At 32.8% G+C, this 14,961-nt stretch overlaps 2 protein-coding genes across 2 annotated transcripts; one reads left to right on the top strand and one right to left on the bottom strand.

The window, feature by feature from the left end:
* Positions 1 to 419: 419 nt before the first annotated feature.
* On the top strand, positions 420 to 4,684 carry LOC11423071 (arginase 1, mitochondrial). Its single transcript, XM_024780939.2, has 7 exons — positions 420 to 568; positions 1,642 to 1,784; positions 1,936 to 2,095; positions 2,843 to 2,976; positions 3,169 to 3,378; positions 3,987 to 4,097; positions 4,259 to 4,684. Exons 2-7 carry the CDS (start codon positions 1,644 to 1,646, stop codon positions 4,517 to 4,519), a joined length of 1,017 nt encoding a protein of 338 aa, XP_024636707.1. The 5' UTR covers positions 420 to 568; positions 1,642 to 1,643; the 3' UTR covers positions 4,520 to 4,684.
* A 661-nt stretch (positions 4,685 to 5,345) lies between these two features.
* LOC11425559 (protein NRT1/ PTR FAMILY 7.3) lies at positions 5,346 to 11,814 on the bottom strand. The gene is made up of 6 exons (XM_039832853.1): positions 11,707 to 11,814; positions 11,526 to 11,593; positions 9,447 to 9,576; positions 8,621 to 8,838; positions 7,358 to 7,914; positions 5,346 to 6,491 (listed from the first exon to the last, which is right to left on the bottom strand). Exons 2-6 carry the CDS (start codon positions 11,535 to 11,537, stop codon positions 5,630 to 5,632), a joined length of 1,779 nt encoding a protein of 592 aa, XP_039688787.1. The 5' UTR covers positions 11,538 to 11,593; positions 11,707 to 11,814; the 3' UTR covers positions 5,346 to 5,629.
* Between the last annotated feature and the right edge of the window lie 3,147 nt (positions 11,815 to 14,961).

Raw genomic sequence — 14,961 nt, 5'->3', positions numbered from 1 at the left:
AAATTTATAATGTATTCACAATATTAAAAATTAATAAAAAAAATTCACAATTCTATCTTTTTTTTTTCTTTTCACAATTGTAATTTGGACATAAAAAAACAAATCTAAATTAAACTGTAACAAATTGGATTGAATTAAATTGGATTTATTTAAACAAGTCATCCTAATCAAACCATATGCGATTTTATTTTTGAGTGAAATAATTTTTTATTTTAAAATATTCAACAAAATCAACGAATATCAATAATGTTAAACTAAAAATAAAAACTTTCATTTGGTTTAAATCTATAACAATGCATAAGGTGAATGAGAGGGTATCCGAAATTCAAAATTTAATCCTTACATATAATAATGCATTATCTCTACAAATGAACTTTGTTATCGGAACAATTCTATTTCTATCTATATCACCCATCATTAAACATAAGTTAGAATATTACATGAAGATACATTGGATATACGTGGAAAAAAGACACATTAGCGAAATAAATCCTTTATAATTAGCGCCACTCCACTCGCTCTCTCTCCTCCATAACGAGTTTCCTCTGTTCTCTGCCAACTTTCACAGGTACCCATTTTTTCCATACCTCAATTGGTTGTTCTTTATTTGCATGATGATAATATGAAACATGAATCTGTCACCTTAAGTGTTAAAGTTTGATACTTTACACAATCATAAATCATGGGTGTTTCATCATTTTGTCTCTTTTTTTGTCTTTTTATCCAAAACTGAAAATTCTATGGTTTTTGAGATTGTTATTTTTTTTCTTTTCAAAAGTTCATTATTTTTTGGTATAGTATTTTGAGGTATAGCTTTTTCATTGCTTAGTTAGATGAAGTTGTAAGATCATTAGATCAATCAATGTTTTTGATTGTTTAGAAAATGAAATCAATGTTTTGTGATTGGTATTCTGCTTTTTTTTTTTTTTTTTTTCTGATTAAAAAGGATGAAACAGTGTAAATAATGATTTTTTTTTTTTTTCATTATTTGTTTGATGGTTGATGGCTAGATTAGAATTTTGGGTTTTTGATTTTTTAACATTGAGATTGAAGAAACCCATTTTCTTGGGTTTTTTCTTTCACTTATTTTTTTAATAAGATTAAGGATAAATTTGCCAAATTATAGTGTCCTAGATTAGATGTATGTCGTGTGTAGTGGCAATGTCATCGAGACTGATAAATTTCCGTGTTGTCAAATAGTGGCCATAGCAGTGGCGAATTTTTTGACACTGCCGTGGCCAGTTTTTGAAGGATGGTGGCGTCATTATTGTTGTCAATCACAGATCATGGAAAATAGTGGTTTGTTTGAATTCTGCTATGCTACTTATTAAACAATACTTTGTACTAAATAATGTATTGTAGAATCATAACGTTTTGTTTAAATTCGGCTAAGTTTAGAGCCATAGCCTCTATTTGATAACACTGGGTGCCATGGCGTTTTATGGTGGTTCAAAAGAACGGACTTTTGCCCATTCGCCATGGTCTGCAATCGACTACACTCATAAACTCTTCTCTTCAGTGTAAAATAGTTGTAAATTTGTGTTCACTTCAAAATGTGAAATTTATTGGTCAGTGATATGAGTTGAATTGATAGAAATTCTTTGGCTTCTATATACTAATTGTTTTGTTATTTCGTTACAGAAATGTCGACGATAGCACGTAGAGGCATCCATTACATGCAGAGACTGAATTCGGCAAATGTATCATCTGCTTTGCTAGAGAATGGCCAAAATCGTGTAATTGACGCTTCACTTACCCTGATTAGAGAAAGAGCAAAGCTTAAGGCAAGTCATTATTTGGCTATGTTTTGCCTGTTTGAATCTGTGTTTCATTGCTGTTATGTCCTTTGACCCATAATTTTATATTTCATTTGGATGATTTTGGTTATAAGCGTTGTATGAAAGCAATATGAACGTACAAATTGCTTCTCTGCAGGGAGAACTCGTGCGTGCTTTGGGAGGTGCTGTTGCAACTTCATCGCTTCTTGGAGTTCCTTTGGGTCATAATTCCTCATTCCTTCAAGGGCCTGCATTTGCACCTCCTCGCATTAGGGAGGCCATTTGGTGTGGTAGTACAAACTCGACAACCGAAGAAGGTATAATCGTGAATTTCCTTAGGATCGTAGAAGTCTTAAAAATGATTTTTTTTGTGTAGGCGAGTCTAAATTATGCTTTGTGAACACATATTCAAATTGTAATTTATTCTTTGTATGAAATCTAGGCAGTAGAAGGAATCAAGAATACAAATGTCGAAATTATTGGACTCGCGTTAGGATTTTAGTTACCATAGACATGTTTTATGTCCTCTTGTGGTTGTATTTTCTGAGGATAACATGGATTGCTGTGAAGTTGGCGCAACTGGTAAAGTTGTTGTCATATGACCGGAAGGTTGCGGGTTCAAGTCCTGGAAACAGCCTCTTGTGTTTAACAGGGTAAGGCTGCATACAATACACCAAATGGTGGGACCCCTTCCCGGACCCTGCATATGCGGGAGCTTTAGTGCACCGGGTTGCCCTTAGGCCTTTAACATGGATTGCTGTAACAGTGCCTGTTCACCTGTATTCTATTCAGTGTTGTCAATTGTGCTTGTTCAAAAAAAAAGTGTTGTCAATTGTGGATCGTAGGAAATAGCGGTTTGTTCAAATTCCACACACAATAGTGCCATTGTTGCCGCTATTTGACAATATTTGGTTCAAAATAGTGTATCGCAGAACAATATCAATTTGTTCAAATTTTGCTACCATGTAGCATAGCTTTTTAACAACAATGGTTCTATTAGACACTGTCTATGAAGCTAAAGTTGTCACACGAGCAACTTATTCTATAATTATTTTGATTTTCAGGTAAGGATTTACAGGACGCACGAGTGCTAACTGATGTTGGTGATGTCCCTATTCAAGAAATTCGAGATTGTGGTGTAGATGATCATAGATTGATGAATGTCATTGGTGAATCTGTCAAGTTAGTGATGGAAGAGGTATTTTTTCCAATTTATGAGCTTATGATGAGAACACTGTCAAATGATTTGGTCCCTATAAACATATACACCTTCATCATGCTCAATATGTTGTTTCTTAGCATTGATTATACTATCATGTGAAATATGATGTTTTGCTGATAACTTTCTGTTTGAATATGTTTGATCCTCATGTTGTCCACATTCTTTCAGGATCCGTTAAGGCCCTTAGTTTTGGGTGGCGATCACTCAATATCATTTCCCGTTATTAGAGCCGTCTCTGAGAAGCTTGGAGGACCGGTTGATGTTCTTCATCTTGATGCACACCCCGATAACTATGATGAATTTGAAGGAAACTATTATTCACATGCTTCTTCTTTTGCTCGAGTCATGGAGGGTAACTATGTTCGGCGACTCTTGCAGGTACCCTTTTATTCTTGATATATATATATATATATATATGTGTGTGTGTGTGTGTGTGTGTGTGTGTGTGTGTGTGTGTGTGTGTGTGTGTATGTGTTTCTCTTATATCCTAAACAGTTTAATGTATGTCTGGAATTGTGATTAATTTGCCAAAATCATGATGGCACTGTGATTTTGTTGAAGCTACAAAGTGTAGCTTTTGCCAAAATTGTGGTGGCTTGAGTTTGACAAAATCATGACTGCACTGTCAATCCAAACATGCACTTAATTTTATAGCTTTTCTGAAACATAAACCTCGTTGTTCTCTGTAATAACATTCTATTTCATTCTTCTCATTTAGCATTTATATCATGTCATTATGTTATGGGAGTGGAGAACTGTAGTTGATAAATTTAATGTTGAATTAAACCGTCTTTCATTTAGTGTAGATGTAATGTTTCTTTAGTTTCTTTTTGACTTGTTTCGTAATCAGATGAATTTTGTTTTAATTTGTTTTGTTACATAAATTGCTGCAAGTTCTTTCCTCTGGTTATAAATGTCAGTGTTCACCCATGGTTTGTAAGATATGTCATTTAACCTTCATGTTTTAATTTATTAATTTATTTCAGGTTGGTATACGTTCAATAACAACTGAAGGACGCGCACAAGCAAAAAAGTTTGGCGTTGAGCAATATGAAATGCGAACATTTTCCAGAGATCGCCACTTCCTAGAGAACCTGGTATGTCTCTCTCTGTCTCAGTGTGTTTGCGTGTACGTGTGTGTATATGCTTGGGTACTGAAGCAAAATATTGTACAAAATGGAATTTACTATTATTATGTTGTTTTGAGATTCGGTGCTTCATTGGTGTTTTTCCGAACCTTGGTGATTTACTTGTGCAGAAACTAGGGGAAGGTGTGAAAGGTGTATATATCTCAATAGATGTGGATTGTCTTGATCCTGCTTTTGCTCCTGGAGTGTCTCACATAGAACCAGGAGGTCTTTCATTCCGCGATGTTCTTAACATCCTACACAATCTTCAAGGCGATGTTGTGGCTGGAGATGTGGTTGAATTCAACCCACAACGCGATACTGTCGATGGAATGACTGCTATGGTAGCTGCTAAGTTGGTGAGAGAATTGGCTGCAAAGATTGCAAAATGATAAATCTCATGACTCCAGATATTTATTTCCTAAATACACTTTGAAGGATACCTTTTTAGAGTTGCAATCAAATTTTACTAGGTTGATGCATTCTTAAAAGAGTTTATACAATATCAAACATGATTAATCTTTCAAATAATTTTGAGCACTTTTATCTTGGGTTTCGATTTTGCGCTGAAGTTCATTTTGTTTTATCAAGATTTATTCCATTTATGCATAGCATGTGAGACTTGGCGCAACGCTGAGGTTGTTGCCTTGTAACCTAGAGGTTACTAGAGATTATGGGTTCAAATTGTGAAAACAACCTCTCCGCTTGTGGGATACGACTATGTATATCTATCCTCAGACTCTACCTGATGCGAGAAATTGCACCTGTTAAGTTTTGTGGCCGCAGGTCATGACACACAAAACTGTTTTTAGTTTGCAAGATCAATAAAAGAGATTTTTTTTTTCCCTTAAACAAAGGGTTAAAGAATTAGATTGTACCATCGAAGTGTTAAAACTGCATTGCACAAGCTTTTGCGCGCGCACACAGCCATTGTGACTAAGACTATCGTGATATTGTAAAGATGTGTTTGAAACTGTGTTGACAGCTCCATCAACGTGCGATGTGTTTGAAACTGTACCTTGGAAATTCTGAGTGAAGACACTAAATCCTTCAATATCTATTGAGACCACATCATTTTTTTAAGAATTTTAGTACAGAAAAAAACCAATGCAAGGACTTTTTCAGGAAAAGAGAAGTGGCAAAATTTTAATTTTTTTACCAGATATGTCTTGTTAAAATGAATAAGAACTGATTGAATGGTTCAATGATCAATACAGATTAAACTAAAATTGATATACCATAAGATAAGTCACATAACTTCAACCATGCCAATTTTCATCCCTGCAAGTCTACAATTTTCTAGTATCAATTGGACTACAAGTTTTTAGGCTCTATAACAATATTTAATGTAATGTCTAGCATTTTTAAGAATCTGTTTCCATATAAAACTATAAAGTATAAAAACATAGTCCAAAAAAAAACCATGTGACAAATATTACTCTATTTTCTTTCCTTGCTACCTCACCTTCTGCCACCAAAGTTTTTGCTTCCATACTCTCAAATCAATTCACAACTTCCTCTTCCTTTGCCTCTTCTCTCTTCTCCAATTCTATCAACTTATATCTTCTTGCACACACAATATAAAATATCAAGTTAATACCTGTTAAACATGCTGACAAGAAGAAAAACCAATCTAAATGACCATCATTTAGATTAGGTGAAACCCAACCAGGTCGTCCATGAGTCGAAGTGATTTTCATTACGACAGTCAAAATCGTGTTGGCAACATAACTACCAACTGCCGATGAAGACATTGATAACCCCATTCCCAAGCTTTTCAATCCATCTGGTGCTTGTGCTGTAAAAAAGTTCATTTGTGCTACATATACAAATGCTTCTGCTACTCCTACAAGCACATATTGTGGTATTTGCCAAAAGATACTCAAAGAACTCGTCTCTTTTCCGTCTTTGCTAGCAAACTCGAGCCTTTTTCTTTCTACCAAACCGGCGACAATCAAGGCTAGTATTGTAATGGATAGTCCGATTCCAATTCTTTGTAGTTCGCTAGGAAGTTTCGGATCTCTTTTGATGACTTTCACGTATAATGGAACGATGAGAATGTCGAATAACATGATGAATGCTGATGTGCTAATGATGTCGAATGCTGTCATGCTTGCAGGAGGGATTTCAAACTTGTAAAATTTTCTGTTCATTGTTGAGCCTTGCTCGACGAATAGAGAAAGCATTTGTATGAAGACGACGGAGGAGAAGATGGTGCATAACCAAACTGGCAATAGTCTCAAAATACATTTCACTTCTTCAACTTGTGTCACAGTGCAGAGTTTCCAAGGATTTGGATTTTCAGCTTTCTCTAGCAATTGGTTCTTTTCTTTAGTAGAAATAATAGCTGCTCTATCAAGAAACCTGTTTGTCACCAGCAAAAATGAACAAAAAAATATGAATACAATATTGAAAACTCTTTGTTGAAGTCATTTCATGTTTGGATAAACAGTATAATTAAGCACTCACAGCATAAATGCTTATCATATAAGTGCTTATGCAGAAACTATATCAATAACAGAAGATAAAATAATGTCAAAGTGCTTTCATATAGGCTGTAAGTTTTTTTCATAAGTTAGTCTAGAGAACCTATGGAAATAAGCTGAAAACAACTTATGAACATGTCATAAATTGCTTTCATATAAGCTGTATAAGTTGTTTCCGTAAAAAAAAAGTGTCATAAGTTGTTTACGTAAGCTCTCCCAACAGCCTTACAAGTGCTTATGCCAGTAGGTAAGCTCGAATAAACCAATAAGAATGCAAAGAAATTATTTTTCCACTTTTCCTTATCATTCCAGCTTCATATCTACTTTTTCACATTTACAAATAACGAAGTCTTGGTATATGAATTTTATTTACATAGGAATAGGAGGATCACTGCTTAAAGTATTGAGTGAAATCTAGTCTATTTGGCCTACTTGGATTGACTTATCTACGGAGATAAACACTAATGAGATTGTTTGGAAGGCATAAGAAAACATCTTACGGCATGTCCATAAGTTGTTTTCAGATTATTTTCATAAGCTCTCTAGAATAACTTATGAAAACAACTAATAGCTTATATGAAAAAAATTAACTATTTAATATTTTGTTATAGAAATAGCTTATATAAGCACATAATGAATTATATCCAAATAGGGTAGTGATTCTCAATAATTTAGTTACCTCAGCTCTATAATTGACTTTTGCTTGTATTCAAAGTTTCAAACCTATGAACTTAAAACACTTACCTGAGGCCCTTAGTGTGATGCATTCTCCTAACACTTGGATCACTCCCTTCTTGAACATCATAGAGACCTTCTCCATTTGCAGGTACTTGAAATTTTATTTTCTTCATTGAAGACACAAAAACTTGTGCAAACCTCGAGATAGGGTTTCGAGACGTCTTCATCTGCCGATATCTGAGAGTTCCAGTCATAAAAATGAGAAATGAAAAACCGCCGCAACCGGCACATATCCAAAATCCAAGCACCCAATTTCCTGTAGTCTCTATGTAAGCCAGTACTGTTTCGGCTACCAATGATCCTAGATTCAATGCCACATAAAAGTAGCTGAAAAATAAGGTCTTAGATTTTTCTTCTTTAGGTTCTTCCTCATCAAACTGATCAGAACCAAATGTTGCCAAAGCAGGATCAGCAGCTCCATTTCCTAAAGCTATTAGGTATATTGATATGTAAAGTATTGCAACATGAAGTGGTGAATGAGGATCACATAGAAATCCTATTTTTCCACATCCTTTAGGTTTAAGTAAAAGGAAGTGAGTTGATAAGGATAATATCACCAATCCCTACATAAAGAAAAATAAAATACAACTTTAGATTTAGTGAAACTATTGTAGTTTGCATGTTTTATAAACAATGAAAAATGCGAACAAGTACCCTTAGGGCTTATGGCATTGTTTAAGGAACCAAAAGAGGGTATTTTTGGATACAAAATTATGTAATTATTACTTAACAAGTCTTTGACTAGTAGATGTAACGCCCGAGGTTGACGAGGGCGGGGAGTGGTCGCCAGTGCACAAGGCATGACATTGCGCGGCTCCTGGCAGCTTCTAGGCAACCGAACCACATCAGAATGAAAGGGATCCTGAGACTGTGCAGGTATGAGACTACATGGTTGAAGGAAGACTTATAAGAATTGTTTGGTACTACCTATACCAACAAGATGCATCTTCTTTTCGGTAGCCCAGAACTCCACAGTTAAGCGTGCTTGACTTGGAGCAATTTTGGGTGACCTTATGGGAAGTTTCTCGGAAAGCATGCGAGTGAGGACAAAACACGTTGAAAAGACTCGTGTTGGTTTGTGGGGTCAGTTGTTTACCTTATTATGGTAACCAATGCACGAGTATTTTGCTAGTTTATTGGAAATTTTTATCAATACTAATCTAAACACTCATTCAAACTTGTAATCTTTTGTTGACATGAAAAAAAAATAAACATATTGAAAGAGTTGCATGTGAATATTTAGTCATATAGTAGCATTTGAATACTTACAATGTTGAACACAACTTGAAATATGATGCAAGTGAGGTATCTTCCCAAGTATGAGTCACTAATAAAAGCTCCAATTAAAGAGAAGAAATAAGTAGTTCCCATCCATCTGCTAAAAGTGTTTGCTGACTCAGCATTACTTTGTCTCAGTACTAACTTTGCAAAGAGAACCAAATTCACCTCAACTCCAGTAAAAGCTAATGCAACTAGTAGTTGATTCACTGTTTGAAATAAAAATATTGATACAATTAAAAACATATTCATAATACAGTAGAATTTAACATGTGAAAAAATTAGTGTTACCTCCATGTGACAAAAAGACTACATGGTCATGTAGAATTAAGTTTTTACAAATGCAGTGTGAACAATCAAAATTTGACGATTTTTGCGACAACAATGTAAGTGGTTAACACAGTTCAGATAGATAGTTAATTACATTTAGTAGATAGTTCGCGGAAATAATGACAAACTCATTAACCATCAATGTAACTTCATTAACCAAGAATTTTGACGTGAATCGTGATTAACCATAATTTTCAGGTATTCAAATCTACATGTAATTGAGTACATGGATATTATGGTTAACCTAATAACCATAATAAACTTACATTAGTGGTTAATGAGTTTTATCACTCGGTGTGTCTATTTACCATCTGTTGAATGTAATTAACCATCTATATGAACTGCGTTAACAACTTTAAAAGTTTATCGCGTAAGCTGTCTAACTTCGATTGTCTCCAATGATTATCTTGTTTATACTAATGAAATATAGATACTATCTTCGAACCTAACAACAACATGAAATGTCATTCCAGAAGCATGTGAATACCTAACAGCAATGAGGCACTCTTCCATCCACCTGTTCTAGCTTTTATAGCTGGTTTTCCATAATAATCAATTGATCCATCTCTTGTGCAAGGATTGATACTCTCCTCCTCATGTTTATCAAGTTCAAACACCTATTCAAATTAAAAAGCCATTAATAAAATCAATAATTACAAACAAGTGCAAGATTAATCATTTTCTTGTTATTTTGTCACTAATTTTATTTTTTCTAGTAGTGGTAGGGTAAAGAAGCTCGCAAATTGGTTTCCAAATAGATCATATGAATGTTCTGTTGTGTGTGCATGTGTTACATGATGTTTCATAGTTTTTTGCTTGATTATTCTTGTGCATGTACTAATAGAAGATGGAAAATTTAACATGAAACCGGTGAAACAAGGTAATCGATTAGGTTTAAAATGATAACATATTGAATTTTCTCTTTATTTTGTTTGTAGTTTAGTGTGGTATCTCCATCATGTTGACAGAGAAGTCGAAGGATAATTGTTTTGTTCGTTTTACCGGAAAAAAATTATTCAGCATGGGAGTTTCAATTCAAGAGGTTTGTTAAAGGGAAAGGCTTGTGAGGTCATGTAGATGGCACCTCCTCTGCGCCCGCTGCAGATGCTGCTATGATGGCAGCTTAGCAGACAAAGTACGCTCAGATTATAACTTGGATTCTAGCTTCTATTGATAGTCAAATGATTAATAATCCAAATTCCTTTTCTATTGCTAAGAAAAGGTGGGACTATCTTAAGCGCGTTTACAATCGGGACAATGCCGCTAAACGATTTCATTTGGAGCTAGACATTGCAAATTACTGAGTTCCCTAATACGTGGGTTGAGCATTCGACTATTTTACTGGTCGATGCTACAAGGACTCGCTTGCTGCTGATCAACAAGTCTTTGAGGTCAGCAAGCAACATTAATTTCTTATGAAATTCGACCGGAATTTGATGTAGTGTGTCCAGCTTTGCTGAATTGGACTCCACTTCCTACTTTACACGTGTCTTGGCGAACTTCTTCGCGAGGAGGAATGCCTAATGACTCACGGACCATGTCATGTTGTTACAACTTTTCCAATTCCAACTAAGCAAATTAATGCGTCTTGATCAACGGCATTAATTCGAGGGGATGTTAGTCAATGATATTATTTCCTTTTATGTGGTGCATAGAATCAGCCAAATGTTGACGTCCAAAAGCACTGCATGAAGCATAAAAAGTTCCTCCTTTTTTCCGGTCGAAAGATAGTTCTACATGGTAACATTGTCGACCAACGTGCCATTTTTTATAAACCAAAATCAGGATGCAACACTAGATCAAATGGTTAAGAAATTCAAGTCTCTACCACGTCTATCACACTATATTGATTAACGTGGGCCAGTTTAAATAACCTTGTTCGACAACAAGTTCACAAAAAATCAAAATCGATGAATTTTAACCTTCTCACTTTCCCTATTTTCCTATATATTTTTATAAAAGATTAAGAGATTTATCAAAACATGTACAATTTGTTTATATGTATTAAAAGTCCTATACCCTACCAAAGAAAATGGGTCAAACATAAACATTTATACAATTTATTAATCTCGTACAACGTGATAAATTAAAGTTTGAATATCAACTAAAAAATGTGTTCGTATTTAATATTTGTCGGTGTCTCGAACAAAACCCATCTAAATATTTAAACCTAGTGAACTATTCAGAATCTCTCTCCCTCTACTTCACTCCTGTCTTGAAACACAATATTGTATGCAATGTATCTAGCAAATTCATTCACTATGCTCCATATTAAAAAAATATCCATCTTCTTAATTATAAGCAAAAATGTCAAAGAAAGTTTATATATTTGATCCATCAACTTTCTTTAACTCATTTTTTTTACTTATAATTAGGAATGGAGAGTGAAATAACTAAGAGCCAGAATCGAATTATACATGAGAAACCAAGATTAAGCAAAACAAATTCAACATTAACAATAGCTAATAAGATCAATACTCTATATATCAAACTTGAAGAGAGACAAAAACAAATATTAATATAAAAAATTGAAGACAAAGAAATTATGATATATAGATTTTCTCACCTTACGGGCCATCCTCTGATTTGTAATTGTATCTATCTATCTATCCTTCTTCTTAAAGCAATATCACACTACAACATATATGAGAGCACTATACAAAGTTAATAAAGTAAAATAAAAAAAGTTGAAAATATTTTTCAAGATTCAGTCAAAAAATGAGTTTTGAAAATGATTATTTCTTCACCTTTTAATTCAATTAGTCAACGATAGGTGTCTCCAATAAAATGTGTTGCATGAGTATCCACTTTCTATGCCCTCCAAGTGCCTTACAAAATTTATAGAGCTAGACAACTCAAAGTCTTCACTCTTTTTTTGTAACTGTCTGTAAGCATTTATGTCTAAGTAACTGTTTCATTCAACTTTAGTCAGATACATCGACATAGAAAAAACAAATAATACTTTATAATAAATAATTTATTTCGTCAAAAAGAATTTGTTTTTATTGATTCTAATATTAAATGATATATGTGAGCTTAGCTCAGTTGGTAAGGACAATACATAATATATGTAAGGTTTAACAAAAAAGAATTATAATATTTAAAAGTTTGAGTTATGCCACAGTTCTTTCTTTATATAAAAAAAATATATACTCCATTCTCTTGAAAAGAAATTACATAGAGAAAAATATATTTTCATCTCCAAAAATATGCTTGAATTACACTATGTTCTTTTAAAAATTATAATTCATTAACATATTGTTGATAAATGTTACTACTAATGTCTAATGCAAGTGATTGATATATACATATAAGTGTTGTAAATCACGAGGTATTGAGTTCGATTTCTATTCGTAAAATATCAATGAAATACTAAATTTATATACATTAATATAATTTTTTTTAAAGGGACATTATTATTTTTTGAAGAAGACGGTATATGTAAAGGCATCGACAATGATCCTTTTAACTTCTTGTAAAAAAATATATTATTTCATTTGTGAATGGTATATACAATGTATCTAATGGTTATCAAATTATCTTTTAAAGTAGATGCATGCTTTGGGAAAAAGAAATTATCTATTAATGTTTATTTATTAATGAGAAATTTGATATGCAGTTTTTACTATTTTGTTTTACCAAATTCTTTCTTCTAGAAGACTTTATTTTTATCAAATTTAATTTTTTACTAATGCATGATTCAATTACTTATTATAATTTACATTAAAGATAAGAATGATAGTCATTTCTTAACTCACTTATTTTATTTTCAGAGAAAACAACTCTTAATAATTTAAAGTTCAGATGAAAATAAAATTTTGTACAAGGCGAAGATTGAACATACTCCCAAATATTTAGACATTGAGGCTTATTAACCACTTGGTTATGAAGATTCTTAAGTTAACCATTTGGTTATGACTTATGAAGATTCTTAAGTCTTAATTTTTATTCAAAAAATGAAAAGATTCTTTAAATTTATCATCAACAACATGAAACAAAAATAAGAAACTGCATGTTTTTCTAACAAAAATAAAGTATTGTTTTTTCAGTTAAAAAATATTTATTATATACTTTAAAATTGCAATTCATGTTGTTTACAAGTGATACATTTTTCATCTCTCACACACACTAACATTAATATCAAAACTATATTCTACATTTTTATAATAGTATACTATTTTTTTTAAAAGAAGATATTATATGATTGTAGAATGATCCATTGTTCAAGTAGAGAAATGTTTCTTTCAAAAAGAATATGCAAGTAAGACATGTCTTTCACATTTTTCGTGCATATAATCTTTGATTATCAACCTTACATATTGATAGGTAGATAATAAGTCTAATTGGTATGATCAATTGGGTATATGTCCAATTTTCATGCCAAACATAATCAAATTATAAATACTCAATTACACTAAAACAATGAGGATAACGAAGATACTATGATTATCACACTAAAACAATGTTTACAATTAACCAATTTTCCATTCTCAAATCAAAACTAACACTTAGGGAAGAAATTATTAGAAATTTTTGAACAAGTCAAAATGAAATATATTAAATTACAATAGGTGATTAATCTCGCACAAGGATTAGAAATTATTAGAAATTGAAATATAACCACAACAAAAATTGACAACTTGATTGACACAAGGATTCCTAATATATCAAGTGATCAAATGACTTATCGAAAATCAATGTTTTTAAAATACAAACAAGTTATTGAAGCAATTAATTCCCTAACACATGTTCAATTCCAACATATCTCAATTCATCAATTTGCAAGGAAATAAATGTGAAAAGTAAAAGACAAGGAATGAGAAAATATCATCGTATAGTGGTTCCCCCAGTTATCTTCACTGTGGGGTACGTTCACTCATCACGGAAAAGTTCCACAACCTTCCACTATGTTGAATGTTTGCGTCCAAGCGCTATAAGGTTTGATTACAAGTTATTAATGAAGCTTATGAATTTTTAATCCTAAAGATCACCAAGACCTTAAACCACTTGTAGCAATAACACATTCAACTTCATTCGAGCTCAAAATCGATGAATTCAACACCTCAATTATTCAAATCGTTTATCACAAAAGATCCTTCGGAAATCTTCGTCAAGATTCCTTCTTCAACTTGGAGTCCTTCGATTTCCCTCGAGATCGATGAATTAGAAAATTCCCTAGCATGTAGAGTAGGAAAGAAAGTTTCTTTGTGTCTTTTGGAACTTTGAGCACCTCAAATTCGTTGAAAGATTAAACCCATTACACAACCTATAATTGTCCCTCTAGATCTAGATCGAACAAAGAACTATAAAAAAATGTTTTCTTATGTTGTATTTATAGATGAGAGTGGATAATGTGAAAATTTGCTGAACTTTTCAAAAATGCATTGTCTGAATAGATTCAATTATAGGTTGAATTCATTCAAATAAGGTGATATGAATATGAACAGTGTAAGAAGATTGAATCGATTCTACGATCTTTCTTTGCAAGGATGAGTCGATTCAAAATGAATCCAAACTCCATATTTTATGTGAATCAATTCGAACAATCAGTTATGACTTTTGAATCGAGTTAAATATACAAAAATGAATCCAAAACTCTTAACTCTGTGTGTATCGATTTAAATAGTCAGTTACGACTCTTGAATAGATTCAAGTACAAAATAATTGTTTTAAAAAGATTTGAAAAGACACATAACACCCACAAACCAACCAAAAAAGCATTTTTAACAAAAATACAAAAGATTTTATGCAAGCAAATAATTTTACTGCAAGATGAGAAGGTGTTCTAAACTTAAAGGGACAAATTACACATAATTAAAAACAATCCTAATCACTCAAAACCCTGGAATAAAGAAATAAAACTACTATCATAACACTAGAGACACCCGCATATGAATCAACTGTCTCAGTGAAAAGTACTAAGATCACTTAGCCATAACATTGGTTATAGAGGATGATGATGAAACTGGAGACACACATCACATACGCGATTATAGTGTATT

The sequence above is a fragment of the Medicago truncatula genome, chromosome 4 (assembly GCF_003473485.1).
Source record: "Medicago truncatula cultivar Jemalong A17 chromosome 4, MtrunA17r5.0-ANR, whole genome shotgun sequence".
NCBI lineage: Eukaryota > Viridiplantae > Streptophyta > Magnoliopsida > Fabales > Fabaceae > Medicago > Medicago truncatula.
Note: the sequence above shows the minus strand (reverse complement) of the source record. Positions and strands in the feature narration are given on the sequence as shown.